Raw genomic sequence first — 16,022 nt, forward strand, 5'->3', positions numbered from 1 at the left:
AACCTTAAGTACTGATCAGTACATGTTGGTTTACAGTAAACATCAACAGTCAAATGTCCCCCATCATCAGTCGCTATTTCACAGTGTAAGAAGGCTACCCTGTCATGTTCCACATCCTCCCTGGTGAACTTGATGTGGCGTCCACAGAGTTAATGTGGTCGGTGTAATGCGGTACGTCCTGAGATTTAATTTAACCCAGGTGTCGTCCACAAATCTGAACCAATGGCTAGGTGGTGTCCCTGAAGAGGACACCAGAGCCTCTTTTCCACTTCCTCCCTTTTCAAGTTGGCCACTACAGGTCAGACTGGGAAACCCATAGCGCCCCTATGCCGCTGCCTATAGTACTGCCCCCTGTATGTGATGTACGTGGACTGAAGACACAGCTTCAAGAGCAGACACACTTGGTCAGTGTTAAGGGTGGTGCTATTGCTAAGGGTGGGGGCGTTTTGTAATTTCATACAGACTACCTCCACTGCTTCATCAGCAGGAAGACACGTGAACAGAGATGTAACATCATAAGAGACCATTGTTTCACCTTCCTCCATGATGGTGTTCCTCACCTCATCCCCAGCATCCACAGTGTTGTGGATGGGATGCTCATTACTTCCTACCAACACGTTAAGAACAGATGCCAGGAACCTAGAGATGTTACAGGTCAACCAGAGCTAGGCGGCTAACGAGGCCTACACCCTGGTTTAACAACAAGATATGTGCTCTGAAGCGGGCTTGCAGGAGACTGGAACATAAATGGTGAAAATCCAAATTATAAGTTTTTTATCAATCTTGTCATGAGTGTTTATTGAAATACAAGCGCGCTTTAGCTGCTGTGAAGGCAGCGTATCTCTCTCACTTAACCAATATTCATTCATTCATTCATCATCCAAACCGCTTATCCTTACTCAGGGTCAGGGGATGATGGAGCCTATCCCAGCAGGCGGGGACAGACTGCCAGGCCATCACAGGACCCCCCCCCCCCCCACACACACACACACACGTCTTTGGACTGTGGTGGAAACCGTAGCACCTGGAGGAAACCCACACATGTTCCATGATCCATGGAAGTAAGACTGGTTGTCACGCGTCCGGGTAATATGCCAGACAAGTGTGTGGTGGTAAAGGCTTATTTTCAGAAAAACAATCCAAAATGCTGCAATCAGTACTATGTTGGCCCATTTGTTCCCTAAAACCAGTAACTGTCTAACTCACCAAGTAAGTTCGACATTAGGTCTTCTCTGTAATACACACAACTGCAAACATGAAGAAGTAAAGGTTTACACTAAACACCCCCCCCCAAAAAAAACAAAAACAACAGGTAGTTGGTAGAGGTGGTATTCCACCACAACCTGATTAAGTCAGAGATCTACTCTTTATATATCTATATATATATCTATATAGATATATATAGATATATATATAGATATATATATAAAGGATGTTTCAAGATCCGAGAGGGTGAGAGAAAACTCAAGAGATCTTACCTAGTCATCGTGCTACATGGGGATTGGTACCCTCTTAACAGCCCAAGCGTTGGTTTTGTTTTTTTAATGGTGCATCGCTGTTTTATGTACAGCACTGTGTGATACACGATTTGGGAGAATGATGAGAAAATAAAGTTTATTACTACTTATCTTGCAAGAAGACCTATTATTAATGCATCAGGGATTGTATGTATCTTACATTGTATGTATTTCAACAACAACAATTTCCATTCTTGGGAATTATGTTCTCATGTGATTGATTGATTGATTGATTGATTGATTGATTGATTGATTGATTGATTGATTGATTTATTTATTGATTGGGCTGCAACCAGCGTACTAGGAAAAGCGGGCATTATTTTCTCAAAAAGTGAACTCCTGGCACAGGATACCTTATGGAAGCTGACCTTTGACCTTTTGTGACTGCTGATGAATGTGGGGAGCTGGGAGCAATAATGACACCTGTGAAAGACCGCAGGAGACCACCGCCGCAGCAAGTCCCGAGGGCGACGGCTTTTGGCGAACCATCAGAACTCTACGAGGAAAGGGAACGGAGTAACCGAGGCGGAGGACAGGTGTCCCAGCATGCTCCGCGGCGATACGAACAGGTCTGCCATCTTGGATCGTATCGGACAAAATAGATTGATGCGGTGAGCTGCTGTTTATTATTTCTTCCTCCTTTCATGTTTCATGGTACAATCCCCGTCAAACAAGCCCCACTCGGGATATGCGAAGCGTTTGGTCGCCCGGCTGCCAATCAACGGAGTCCGTACGCGGAGCTCCGGGTGGCTGTTCGGGTTTTCTGCGCTCCGGTGAACAACAAACCACGGAGGCCCGAAGCCGAGCGGACCCAGCGACCCCTCCTCCCCGCCGTGCTTAAACACGTCCTCTTTCACCGTATTTGCTGCCGCGCTGGAGCGGCTAAATGGCGGGCGTCGCCGTCGCTGGGCTCGCCGGCCTTCGTCGTTATCCTGGCTGGCGGCAGGCGCGTATTGTCCGCTTGTTAAACCGCGCTGGGCGCCGTTAGTTAGCTAGTGGTCGTTAGCCGCTGTGCTAACGCCTCCCGTACGGCTCAACGGTGCGCGCGAGCTAGTATTAGCCGCCGTAGCGACTAAGCCGCTAACAGCTAGCCGGCTAGCTAGCTAGCTATCCAGCTAATGTCTGAAATAAACACCGAGTTTTAGAAACGGGCCAGGTGGCTTTCCTCCCACGGTGCTAAAGCCCGTCTGTCTGTCTGTCCGTCTAACGGTAGGAGTTCCTCGACGCGACCGCTCGTATTGACAGGACTGTCTGCAGCCCAGCTCCGCACCGTTTGTTTACAGCCTGCCGGCCGTCTGATGGCGTGCTGGGTGACTGCCCCAGTCCGCAGCAGCACGCCTGTATGGGAGCCACACACAACAGGCTTGCTGGTTGTTTGAGCGGGACACTGCGCAGTGCCCCACGCGTCATTTGAGACACAACAGGGGGGACAGAGGACCTCCAGCTTGTTGGCTGTCTTTACTCGAGGCTGCTCTCCGCACGATGCTGTCACGTCCGCGGACCCCGTGGGAGGGAGGTGCAGGCTTAGTCCTGGCAGCGATGCTCCCCTGGTTGCACTATTGCTGCACCGTCCTTACTGGTGGACCATGCTGCGCTTTCAGTGCGCTTCATTGGCCATAATCCTGACATTTGCCCCAACAAAGGTTTGTATGTGTATGTAGTGGGTCATCTGGTGTAACACAGGGCTAAAATGATGTAGATTACCACACTTCGGACGGTTACTGCAACAGCAGACTAGAGGAGAATGACACACTAATAACCGCAGAGTGAGGAACTAGGCGCCGTAGTCCGCTGTGTGGTGTTTGGTTAGGATGAAGCTCTGCTTATTCTCCATCTCGGCATCACAAACTCTTGGCCACCGATGGACATGTCTTTAAACTCACTTGCTAGTGATGTAGGTAATGACAACAGCCACTATTTAATTTTTTGTTCATGTTGTGAATCCAGGTGACACGCGGAATGTTTGGTGCTAACAGGAAGAAGTTTGTGGAGGGAGGGTTGGAGAGTGACTATGCTGATGACTCCGCCCTTTACTATAGCCAGCAGTCAATGTTCCCTCCACACCGGGCGGACAAAGATGTAAGTCTTCTGAGAGGCTGTCAGTCCAGCTGATCATCTCTCTCTCTCTGTATTACACTCCCTCTCTTTCTCTCTGTCTGTGTCTCTCTCTTAAACATATTTAAAGCTCTGATGTGTTTCTGTATTCTAGATGCTGGCCTCTTCCTCCTCTTCTTCAACTAGTCAACTGTCACAGCTCGGAGCCAGTTTATATGGCCCTCAGAGTAAGGTTAACACACACACACACACTATGAACCATGGCTGATATTTGTCAATCTCAACACATTTTCAGCTCTCCCTTATCCTTAATGTTAGATGTTATTACTGATGTTCCCTTCCCTTGTTTTTCAGTATTTCCATTTAGCAGTGCACATAGCACAAAGACCCTTTTATTTTTCCATGATAATGTGAATTCCCCATTAGTGTCTATCTCTTTCTCTCTTTCACTCTAGGTGCCCTAGGGTTTCCTATGCGTGGAATAAATAGCAGTGCTGCTCCTCAGTTAAGCAGGTCTGGGCTGAATCAACCCGTCAGCCATGTAAACACACCCAACACTGGAACCATACACACACCTCCCTCCCCGAGCAGGTACACATACACAAAGAAAGTGAACATAAAGTTACAACAATCAAGTTTGGCAGTCACAGCATTTGTTGACTGTGAGCGGTATCTGCAGAGGCAGGCAGTAATGAAGGCATAACAGTGAAATGTCTTATTTTTTTCTACTGCTGTGTAAATTGCACTCACTGGCAATTCAATACACCAATTATTTTGGCTACTAGAGCTTCAAGTGGTCCGGTGCAACAGGCCTTCTCACATGTCAATAACGAACAAAGAGGGCTCTTGCAAGCAAGGGTATAGCTAATTCTGCATTTTTAGTAGTTTTGAATAGATTAATACGTGGTGGTAGACAAAAAAAATTACCATTTTTGCATTAAACTCTTGTTATTGTGTGCCTCCTCGACCTTGCAATATTTAATGGAAATCACTGTGGAAAATTTGCATGATAAAGCAGCACGTTGCCTCAATGATTCGTCAAATATCACACTCCTATCTGTATTCCTCTCTCTCTCTCTCGCTCTCTCTAGGGGTATTCTTCCTATGAGCAGTAGGAGTATGCTGGGACACAGTCAGCAGGTGGGGGGTGCGGGGGGTCAGCAGGGCGGGGGGATGGGGGGAGGAGGTGGTGGAGGGGGGGAGCGGGGAGGAGGGGGGAGGAGTGTCAGCATGGGGAGTCCAAGCCGATCATCACCGAGCATCATCTGTATGCCCAAACAACAGCAAGCAAGACAGCCATTCACTATCAACAGGTAAACTGTGTGCAAGCACAGAACACACACAAACACAAAACATACACACAACACACAAAAGTTCCTTTGCTCACCTTCTGGTTAATTTACATGGACTTCTTTATTCGTGTGTGTGTGTGTGTGTGTGTGTGTGTGTGCCTGCGTGTGTATGTCAGTATGTCAGGGTTTGGGATGAACAGAAATCAAGCGTTCAACATGAACAACTCCATATCCAGTAACATCTTCAATGGCACAGGTGTTTAAAACGCATACACACACACACACACACACACACACACACGTGCATATGTTCAAACAAAAACACACGTATGTAAGTGCACAAACAATATATTTTTGCGTATTTTTCTTGGTATAAATGTGTGTGTGTGTGTGTGTGTGTGTGTGTGTGTGTTACAGATGGCAGTGAGAATGTGACAGGATTGGACCTGTCAGACTTCCCGGCTTTAGCAGACCGGAGCCGGAGGGATGGAGGTTCGAATCCCACCCCACTGCTCAACCCCCTGGCCGGTCGGGCTCCATACGGTAAGAGAGTGTGTCTGCCAGCACATAAAATTCAAGATGTGTTACGTTTAACTCAACATTTAAATTTCAATCTGTTCGTAGTTAAAAATTACATTTAAAGCACCAACTCTGAAGATTTATTCACAAACAAATGTTCTCTCTGGTTCTTTCCGTCTGGTGTAAGTACAGTAGTTAATTCATAATATCCAGTTCATGGTTTCTAGTTTGTTTATTTAAAACCTGGCAAGACTTTCTGGTCTGCTGTTTACTGTATTTTAACTCGGTCAGTTACTGTTCCTCCCTCATCCTTTCCAGTTGGCATGGTAACCAAACCCTCCAATGAACAGTCGCAGGACTTCTCCATCCATAATGAGGATTTCCCAGCTCTCCCTGGGCCAAACTACCAAACTAAAGAACCCAGCAGTACCAGTGAGGACAAACCGGTCAGGACCACATTCCTCCTAAACAAGAAAAGGCAGCTCTTTATTCCTTTTTTACAAGGGAAAACAGCTCAAACACATTTTTCAGTCATTTTTCCTATTTCATCCAATCAGAATCTCAACTCATCGGGGAAGCCCACCTCTAACACAGACGGTCCAAAGTTCCCTGGCGACAAAAGCTCTGTAGTGGCCAGCAACAACAACCAGCAGAAAAAAGGAATCCAGGTGCTGCCTGATGGTGAGAGAGAGACGCACACAGATCCAGATCCACACTCATTGTCTAGGTTGTTATTGGCTGATCTTTGCTTGCCTGATACAGGCATGTAGTTAACCTGGCACACCTGAACACCATTATTTTGCAAGTTGTGCCTGCTTTGTGTGTGGGAGAGAAATAGACTTAATAGGCTGAGGTTTGTCAAAATTGTTCACGGCCTGTGAAAAACACAGATATGACACCAAAAACATAGACCTACAGGCTTTTAAAACATTTATATATGTGAAATAAAACAGATTTGACAGCATCCTAACTGTACAAAATAGTTTGTGTGATATCTGTGTGTGCATGTGTGTGTTTATGTACCAGGGCGTGTGACCAACATCCCTGTCGGTATGGTAACAGACCAGTTTGGGATGATTGGTTTATTGACATTCATACGAGCAGCGGAGACGGACCCTGGCATGGTCCACCTGGCTCTGGGCTCTGACCTCACAACCCTGGGTCTCAACTTAAACTCACCAGAGTATGACACACACACACACACACACACACACACACACACACACTCAAAGCGAAAGATAATCATACATATGCGTGCATGCATGCACATGTTCACATGCAAGAAACATGCACAAAATACAGACACAAACACAAGACTAGAGGAGTGCAGCTCTCCGCCAAGCTTTTGTATCTCCCCTTTTTCGATGTGCGGACTTGGCAAAAGCTAAAAAATATACTGAATAAAAACGTTTTGCCTGTCAGTCTGTGGATGTGCATCCTCCTAGGCGGACCCTTGAACACAAACGACCAAGTCTAATATGAAATGACAGAGATCAGGCTGTCATCATTTCAAAGCCCTTATTAAAAGACGTCAAATGTGTTTAACTGTCGCGGTTTTCATGATATAAAGTGAGTGAAGGTGAATGGCTGCTCTGCTGATTGACTTTCATTCATTCTAAAGCAACGGTAAGAAAACATAGCTCAGCCATGGCAAATGTTTTATTATAGCTACTGAGATGGTTTCCGGCTCTGACTGATTAATCCTACTCTTGAATTTGTATTTTTATAGCAGACTGTTAACATTGAAGACTGTCACTTCCGTGTGGTGGCGAGGTGAATAAGGCGAGTTATTTTCGGTTCATCAAGTTCTTCAGTGCCGATACCAGCAGTGAATGATTGGCAGGCTTGCGAAATACAATCGACTTCTCGTTTACTTTCAAGACTCATACCCGAATATATAATGTTTTGACGCTGTCGCTGCCAGATCTGACGCGACCGTAGATGGGAGTCGCGCATGGTTGACTCAGAGCAGGCAGCGAAAGAAAGCAGGGTTGGTCGAGCGAGCTAGAGAGTGAATGAGGAGAGGGAGCAGCGATAGCGAGAACAAATTTTTTTCAAAGGTTTTCAAGAGGTTCCTCATCATACAGTCATAACTGCACAAAAATTTTAGGCTGATAGGTCCAGTAGTTTGCAAGACAAGCCGCGGATAGACACCCAGCGCGCACACACACACAGCACACACACGTGCATGCAACCAAATGCATAAGCTCCTTCAGGCTACTGCCTGGCGGGGGTAAGAACATAAAGCTTAGGGTTAGATAATGCAAAGGGAAGGTTTTGAAATATTCTGTTTTTGTTATTCTGCATTGCGTTCATCAGCTATACCCAAATCTGGAACTATGAGCCAAAATCTCTCACCTACCAAACTTCTACTGAAACAGAGTCAACTCACTTTGTATGATAAACCAGGCTGTACATATTTATCTGAATAAGACCACAGTAATGATAGTGGACATAGTCCGTGTAGAAATCAGTCATTCGAAGCAATTTGAAACAAAGTAGCAAAAGATGAACCAACCACAGCTACTTTAAACTATGAAGTGACCAATATCTGTCTCTCTCTGTTTCTTTCTCTATCTGGCTCTCCCTCTCTCTTTTTTTTTCTTTCTTTCCAGGAATCTCTACCCTAAGTTTGCGTCTCCCTGGGCCTCAGCTCCATGTCGGCCACAGGACATAGGTAAAAGCAACTACTTGGCTACATCTCACTGATTTCGATTTTGGCTCGAGTGAATAATCGTTGTTCTGCATAACGAGGCGGGGGATTTGTTAGGTTGGTTAGGAGGTTTGTGGATCATCTGTTCACTTCACAGGATCATTATCAGATGACATGATGAGACTCTCTCTCTTCTGCAGATTTCCATGTTCCCTCTGAATATCTGACCAATATCCACATAAGAGACAAGGTAGGCAGAATACACACTGTTGTCTGCACTACAGGCTCTATACTGCACTGTACAGTGCACTACACATTACACACTATACTACACAACACTATTTTTACACACTGCACTACACAGTACACAACAGTATGCTACACACTACATTATAATATACTCCATATTTCACATCGCACTACAGAGTACACTACACTATACTACACATTACACTAAACTATACTGCACACTACACTGGGGCTGTCACTAATGACTATCTTGGTAATCAATCTATTGAATAATATGATGTTTAACTGAGTTATTGAGTTAATCAGTTAATGAAAAAATAATTTTAAGTGTTTTATTTAAGTGCGACAATATTATGTACGTTTCACTCTGGCCTACAATTTACACTCTGGTTCTCCCCTTGTGTCCATTGTAATGCCATATCTCATTCTTTGTGATATGCTTTTTTATTTCTGGTCCATGTTCTCATGTTTTCTCCGTTACATGTATGTAAGGTGACCTTGAGTGTGCAGAAAGGCATCAGTCAAATAAAAATCGCTCGTAGACAGGGTGCTTTCAGTTGAGATTCTGCAACATGGAGGCTTTTTTGTTATAAGCAATTTCAGCTTTTAGGTGCTTAGGGACCACTACATTTTTCATTGAAGTTTTCATTGAAAATAGTCCCAAAATTTGGACATTGTCTGTTTTGTTTTTTTTAATCCTACCTCTCCTTTTTGTTCATTCTAGGTTTTCTCAAATTTCAGTAAATTGTAATAGAGGATTTTTTTGTAATCACATTTACCAAGTTAGTTGATTACTCGTGATCGCCCTATACTGAACCACCCACTACACTACACATTACAATACACATAACAACACACTTTATACTATATTACACACTAAACTCTTCCCTGTCTGCCATTCTCTCTAGTTAGCAGCTATCAAGTTGTCTCGGTATGGTGAAGATCTTCTCTTCTATCTCTACTACATGAATGGAGGAGACCTGTTACAACTACTGGCTGCTGTAGAACTGTAAGCATCATTCGCACACTCATGTGTTATACAGTGCACTGACATCACTATTGCCCACAGAGAAACAAGGTCTCTACTGTCAGCAGTTAACCATATAGTGGCTCTTTATGAAGGTTGCCGTTTACCTCTGACGTGATGTGTTTGCGCAGCTCAGTTCGGACTGAGCTGGGCAAGAAGGCCTTTATGTTTTGCCTGGAATAGCCTGTAGAATAGACTTAAACTCCAGCACTTGGTTGCTCTGTCAGAATTTAAAGGTATGGTTAAATCTATGGAATCTGAGTCTGTTGGAAATTGTAAATGTTTCAGTTGTTAACAGGTTTGTATCTTTTCCCTTCATTTTTATGCTATTTTGCACTTTGAGCTATTCTGTTGTCTTCATGTGAGTGTATGCTGAAACTGATGTACTGCTGCCATTCTTGGCCAGGTCTCTCTTGTAAAAGAGATTTTAATCTCAACGGGACTAACCTGGGTAAATAAAGGTAAATGAAATGAAATGTGTTTGTGTGTGTGCATGTGCAGGTTCAATAGGGACTGGCGGTACCATAAAGAGGAGCGGGTGTGGATCACGCGAGCTCCTGGAATGGAGCCCACACTGAAAACAAATGCCTACGAGAGAGGGACCTACTACTTCTTTGATTGCCTCAACTGGAGGAAAGTGGCCAAGGTAGGCAACACGCTCTCTCTCTCTCACACACACACACACATTCGTACACACACCTGACATTTCCATTGCATCCTTAGATAATAAAAATGTGTAAAGAAAGAACCTCAGCATGCCTTTTTTTTCTCTCTCTCTCTCTCTCTTTTTTTTTTTGGCCTTTGGTGTTGGGGAGGGCTTCCTGTCCTGGATAAAGCTGTTGTATAGTGGCACTTGTTGTATTGTGAAGGTGGGAGGAGGGTTAAGCTGTCCTGTGCCAGTTAGGAGAGAGATCAGGCAGGGCTGCCCCATCTCAGGCCAGCTTTACAGCACTGCCATTGAGCCTCTCCTGTGTAGGTTGAGGAGCAGGCTGAGGGGTCTCTCTCTCTGCCAGAGCTAGCTCAACACCCTTCTGTTGTTGTATCAGCATACGCTGATGATGTTAATGTGTTTGTCCAGGGAGAGGGAGATGTCTGGGAATTAAAAGAAAGCCTGGTCTTATATGAAAAGACTTCTTCAGCCAAGGTTAACTGGGGAAATAGTGAAGCTTGTTTGGTGGGTTAGTGGGGCTTGGGGAGAACTCCTGGTCTTCCTGGGAACCTTAAGTGGGGAGAAAGAGGTATTAAAGTCCTAGGAGTATATTTAGGATGTGAGGACTTTCAGAGGCAGAACTGGGAGGGAGTTCTGGAGGATGTGGACGCCAAGTTGTCTAAATGGAAATGGTTGCTACCCCAGCTGTCCTACAGAGGAAGAGCTCTGATTGCCGTCATCTGAAGCTGACCTGACTGGACTCGCACCTTTTTACAACTTGGTGGTTGAAGCCTGGCAGATGCTGAAGGTCACATTAACTCCTGAGCCTAGACCAGGAATGTGGCTTTTTTTAAGGAGCCACTGTTTTATAATGACGTCCTTGCAAATACCACCTTTTCCTCTGCTACAGTAAAGACTAAGTTTGTTGAGGCTGGCATTACTAAATTGGGCCATCTTACAAAAACATCCATGGAAACACTTAGTGGCATCATTAACATCAGGTCCTCCAGAGTGCTGAAGAGGGTTGTGGAGGAAGTCTGGCAGTCCCTGTCTGGGCCACTGAGTGTTTGCTGAAAATCGTGCTCTAGCTGACCAATGGGATGATGACAATGAGTGTGTTTTTCTGTCCCTGATCGTCAGTCCTGCAGCGGAGGCATGGTGAGGGGGGAGTGGGCTGCTTCTTTCCCTGAATACACTGGTGCTGGGTAGTTTCAGCTCTTGTGGGAAGAAGCAGTTTTATCACAGCTGTGTGAAGGTACTCAACCTTCGCTCTCTGGCTGAAGTCAGAGAGTCGAGGCGGACTGAGGTTTTTGCTTCAAACTGTACCCCTAAAGGCAGGTGGAAGGTCCTGGGTAAGCCTCCTGTTGAGAAATGGATGGCTGACCTCAAGTGGAGGATCATACATGGAGCAATAGCTACGAACAGACACAGAGCTCACCTGGATCCAAGCACTGGGGAGGATTGTCCTTTCTGTGCAACAAGGGAAACGTTAGAGCATTTAGTGGTCTCTTGTCCTCGATTAGTGGGCTTACTGCAGGAATGGGTGGAAGCTTTGGGAGAGGATTTCTCTGTCCCCTTGTATGTTTTTGGGCCTAAATACGCAGTAAGAAAAAGGCTGCTTCTGGTCCTCGTCAACTTTTTGTTTGGAACTGCTAAGCTAGCGATCTGGAAGACCAGGAAGAATCGGATGCTAAATCAGGGCTGGACTGATGTGGTGCAGAGGCTGAAGGGTTTGGTGGCGGCTTGTCTGAGGTAGAGCACGCTTCTACACCTTGACCAGTATTCTAGACTCTTTCAGGACTCTGTGGGGGTTAAGACAGGTTTTATGTTCACTTAGGGAAGATGGGTTACTTGTTCTTAATTTTTTATTTATTATGGTCATGTGTGGAAATCTGATTTATGATACGCATATTGGATTTGGCAAAGATTTTACACCCGATACCCTTCCTGGTGCAACCTTCCCCATTTATCTGGGCTTGGGACCGGCACTAAGAATGCACTGGCTTGTGCAACCTCAGTGGCTGGGTTAAATACTTAAAGTAACAGGAAGTGCGGAGGAGAAGTGAAGAAGAGAGTGCAGGCAGGGTGGAGTGGGTGGAGAAGAGTGTCAGGAGTGATTTGTGACAGAAGGGTACCAGCAAGAGTTAAAGGGAAGTTTTACAAGATGCTTGTGAGACCAGCTATGTTGTATGGTCTGGAGACAGTGGCACTGATGAAAAGACAGGAGGTGGAGCTGATAAGAGGTGAAGATGATAAGAGGTGAAGGTGAAGATGATAAGATTTCCATTGGGAGTGATGAAGAAGGACAGGATTAGGAACCAGTATATTAGAGGGACAGCTCAGATTGGACGGTTTGGAAACAAAGCAAGAGAGACAAGATTGAGATGGTGTGGACATGTGTGGAGGAGAGATGCTGGGTATACTGGGAGAAGGATGCTGAATATGGAGCTGCCAGGGAAGAGGAGAAGAGGAAGGCCAAAGAGGAGGTTTATGGATGTGGTGAGGGAGGACATGCAGGTGGCTGGTGTGACAGAGGAAGATGCAGAGGACAGGAAGAGATGGAAACGGATGATCCGCTGTGGTGCCCCCTAACGGGAACAGTCTGAAAGTAGTAGTAGTAGTAATAGTAATAGTAGTAGATTATGGTCATGTGTGGCTGTGGGACTGTAGGTGACGGGACATTTTTTTGGTGTAAATAATTTGATGTAGCCAGTGTAATAATTCCTGAGAGTTTATTGTTTATCCGATGCAAGAGTCTAATGACAGGATGTTGTGTTGCTGTAAAGCCCCCTGAGGCAAATTTGTAATTTGTGATATTGGGCTATACAAGTTAAATTGACTTGACTTGACTCTCGCTCTCTTTCTCTCTCTCTCTCTCGTTCTGTCTGTCTCTCTCTCTCTCTGTCTCTCTCTCTCTCCCCCCCCACCTTCAGGAGTTCCATTTGGAGTATGACAAGTTAGAAGAGCGACCTCATGTACCTTCCACTTTCAACTACAATCCCGCCCAGCAGGCATTCTGATTGGATCAGCTATATACTGCCTGCACATCATTGGCTCTCCTCGCCCATCAATCAGCAGTTTTCTTCCAAGACACCCACCCCTTGCCCATAGAAGCCAAGCATTTGGTCAGCAGAGCATCCTTCCATTTTCTTCAATCTCCTCCCACTAAAATTGAATCTGACCAATGAGGACTCTGGATGGGAGGTGAACTTTGCCTCCACTGTCCCAGAAAGACGCTGCATCATTTTAAATTTTTTTTTTCCATCATCCAAACCGCTTATCCTGCTCTCAGGGTCGCAGGGATGCTGGAGCCTATCCCAGCAGTCATTGGGCAGCAAGCAGGGAGACACCCTGGACAGGCCACCAGGCCATCACAGGGCCCACACACACACACACATTGACACCTAGGGACAATTTATTACGGCCGATTCACCTGACCTCCATGTCTTTGGACTGTGGGAGGAAACCGGAGCCCCCGGAGGAAACCCACACAGACACGGGGAGAACATGCAAACTCCACACAGAGGACGACCCGGGACAACCCCCAAGGTTGGATTACCCCGGGGCTCGAACCCAGAACCTTCTTGCTGTGAAGCGACCACGCTAACCACTGCGCTGCCGTGCCGCCTCATTTTAAATTTTTTTCATTTTAACTTCTCTCTTTTTAATGATTATTATTTTATTTTCATTTTATTTTCCTTTTCACCCCTTCCATGTTTGGTTTGGTTGCTCAGCCTTTCAACTGGAGTTCTCAGTTTATCATTTTTACAGTGTACAGACACACACACACACACACACAGTAACTGGGCACTCAGCACAATGTCCGTCTTAACACATGATTCAAATTTCCAACCAGTCTTAAAAAAAAATCTTATTTTCATCTGATATTTTTCACAGTACAGTTTAACGTAACACACAAGATCTGATCATCTGTCAGGATGGACGCGTGCACTCACAGACAGTCACACTACCCATGGTCTCCAGCAGGACCTTAGAAGGTTTCCAGTGTTTTCAGAGACTCACAAAACGTCAGAAGCACAGATGCGTACCCCCAGTGGCAACACTGAGGAGCAGCTCCAGGTAGAGGACACCATTCACACTGCAGCATTATTTTGTAATAAAAGATGAGAAGATGCACTTGGTTTGATCCCATTGTGCTGAAGCGTCCACTCACGGCAGAGCCTTCGCTAAACCGGCTCTCATGCTCGAGTCCGTGGCACTTTTATTCAGATCCTCAGTTCCACTTTGTTTAAGGCTTTGTTGCCAGCTGAGCATTAAGCAGCATAAATGTCCGTCACTTCGAATGAGAGCCAGTTTAGATGGACAGCTCTGCTTCTCGGGAACATCTCTCATCTCTCTGAATGCAGTTCAGGGTTGTTTGATCCTCACCAGGCACTTGTCTCTCTTAGAAACTCGGTGATGAGTCCTGATAAACCCTGATAAATGTAAAGCAGAAGACAAAGTCTTAAACAAAACAAGCCAATTAACTTCGAAAGACATCCGAATGGAAGCGATGAAACACTGGTTTGCAGTGAAGACTTTTGGTTGTCAAGTGAAATGTGACTTGAAGCAGCTTGACATTGACTGATCCTTCCCACAAACCAAGTTAGCAGCCTCTTCCCGTCCATGAGAAACTGCAGCCTTGGGTCGTGGAGGATCAACGTTTTCTAACAGAGACCAGTGCCTGCTGAAGACAGACTAAAACCCACAGTGTCTCAGAGTCCAGTCAACACCAGCAGCCCTTTTCAGTTGTCCTCACACCTCTTCATCTGCTCGCCCCTTTTCCTTCACAGCATCACAGGTCTCGTTCATTTTAGTGTCAGCTGCTGTGTTGTTTCTCTCCTATTCCAATAGATCTGTAAAGATCTCTATCTCTGTGACCCCGGATCCAAACCTCAACGGCCAATCAACCCCCAGCAGTTTCTGTGACCCCTCATCAGGTCATGAGAACTGTTGTCACCACAGATCAACAAAAAAGTCTCTTCTACGGCACACTTTTGTAAAGACATTTTATGTCCTTTTTATTCATTTTAAACTCTCTACAGGACAAGCCAGTTCTCAAGTTATGTATTTCTACACACAGAACATCTATTTTGACAAACAGTGGAAAAAACAAACAAACCAGAAGGAGACTTGGACTCTGTTCACAATACCGGACTGTGTTCCTGCAGAAATGATGCGGAACGGTGAGAGCACCCCCGGGGGTCTTTCAGCAGGGACCACGTGTGACACAATCCACCCTTTCAACTTGGAAACAACCACCTTGATGACAGTGGCAATGGTTGCCGTGGCTACAGTGGCTCATCCAACGTAATGCCAAGGACACACCCACAGACCCACGTGACCTGCTTTGGAGGGGAACGATTGGAGGATCAGGACTGAGGCACTTCGCCATTGGCTGTTTTATTGATTACGGCAGCTAGTGTTTTAATAGGAAATGAAAAAGAATAAAAAAATATGTATTCTGATAATGAAAATTTAATGTCTTTTTTTCTCGTTGCAATAGTATAGTAGTATGTGTCTGCTTAAATAAGATAGACGTGTTTTGGATTTTTTTTTTCTTAAGAGTTTCTAGACCGAGACATGTTTTACTGTCCAAGAGTTAATCAAACTCATTGCTCTTGCCTCAGTTTAATTGACTTCAAATCCGGGATGAAGGGGTTTGTGAGAGATCCCCTTTATTTACAGTCAACAGTGCAGCGCTGAAGGTCAGAGTTCAGTCCACCTCAGTCTGCTGACGTGTGTGTTGCGTCTTGACTTGCTCAGGGTGGTCGTCGTTGTGTGTGTGTGTGTGGGGGGGGGGGGTTGGGGAGACAGGGTGGATCCTGGTTTGACGGAGGTCAGTAAAACAAGCTGTAATTCTCATGTTTGGCCTCTGGAGGGCGGCCGTGTATTATCGAGTCCTTACACAGACGCGTGTCTTTTTCCTTTTCTTTCCTTTTTCCTTTTCTTTAGGGGAGTGAAGATGAACTACGTCCATTGTGCAATCTGCTCTCTGTGACACCGGAAGTAAAGACGGGCACATGTTGAGGTGATTCATTACTGTGTCGTCATCACAGCT

General features: G+C 45.5%; 1 protein-coding gene across 1 annotated transcript; it reads left to right on the forward strand.

Annotated features, from left to right (window-relative positions):
* The first annotated feature begins 2,111 nt into the window (after positions 1-2,111).
* On the forward strand, positions 2,112-15,425 carry LOC130109209 (CCR4-NOT transcription complex subunit 2-like). Its single transcript, XM_056275992.1, has 16 exons — positions 2,112-2,128; positions 3,465-3,596; positions 3,727-3,799; positions 4,028-4,163; positions 4,664-4,885; positions 5,041-5,120; positions 5,282-5,407; positions 5,702-5,829; positions 5,941-6,064; positions 6,410-6,566; positions 7,999-8,060; positions 8,237-8,286; positions 9,194-9,294; positions 9,814-9,958; positions 12,895-14,041; positions 15,007-15,425. Exons 2-15 carry the CDS (start codon positions 3,477-3,479, stop codon positions 12,979-12,981), a joined length of 1,611 nt encoding a protein of 536 aa, XP_056131967.1. The 5' UTR covers positions 2,112-2,128; positions 3,465-3,476; the 3' UTR covers positions 12,982-14,041; positions 15,007-15,425.
* Positions 15,426-16,022: the final 597 nt, after the last annotated feature.

This window comes from Lampris incognitus, chromosome 3 (assembly GCF_029633865.1).
Source record: "Lampris incognitus isolate fLamInc1 chromosome 3, fLamInc1.hap2, whole genome shotgun sequence".
NCBI lineage: Eukaryota > Metazoa > Chordata > Actinopteri > Lampriformes > Lampridae > Lampris > Lampris incognitus.

Coding starts and splice junctions, on each gene's coding strand:
- LOC130109209 (XM_056275992.1), top strand. CDS start 3,477: ATGTTTGGTGCTAACAGGAAGAAGTTTGTGGAGGGAGGGTTGGAGAGT. Junction 4,886..5,040: donor CAGCCATTCACTATCAACAG/GTAAACTGTGTG, acceptor TGTGTATGTCAG/TATGTCAGGGTTTGGGATGA. Junction 9,959..12,894: donor ACTGGAGGAAAGTGGCCAAG/GTAGGCAACACG, acceptor CCCCACCTTCAG/GAGTTCCATTTGGAGTATGA.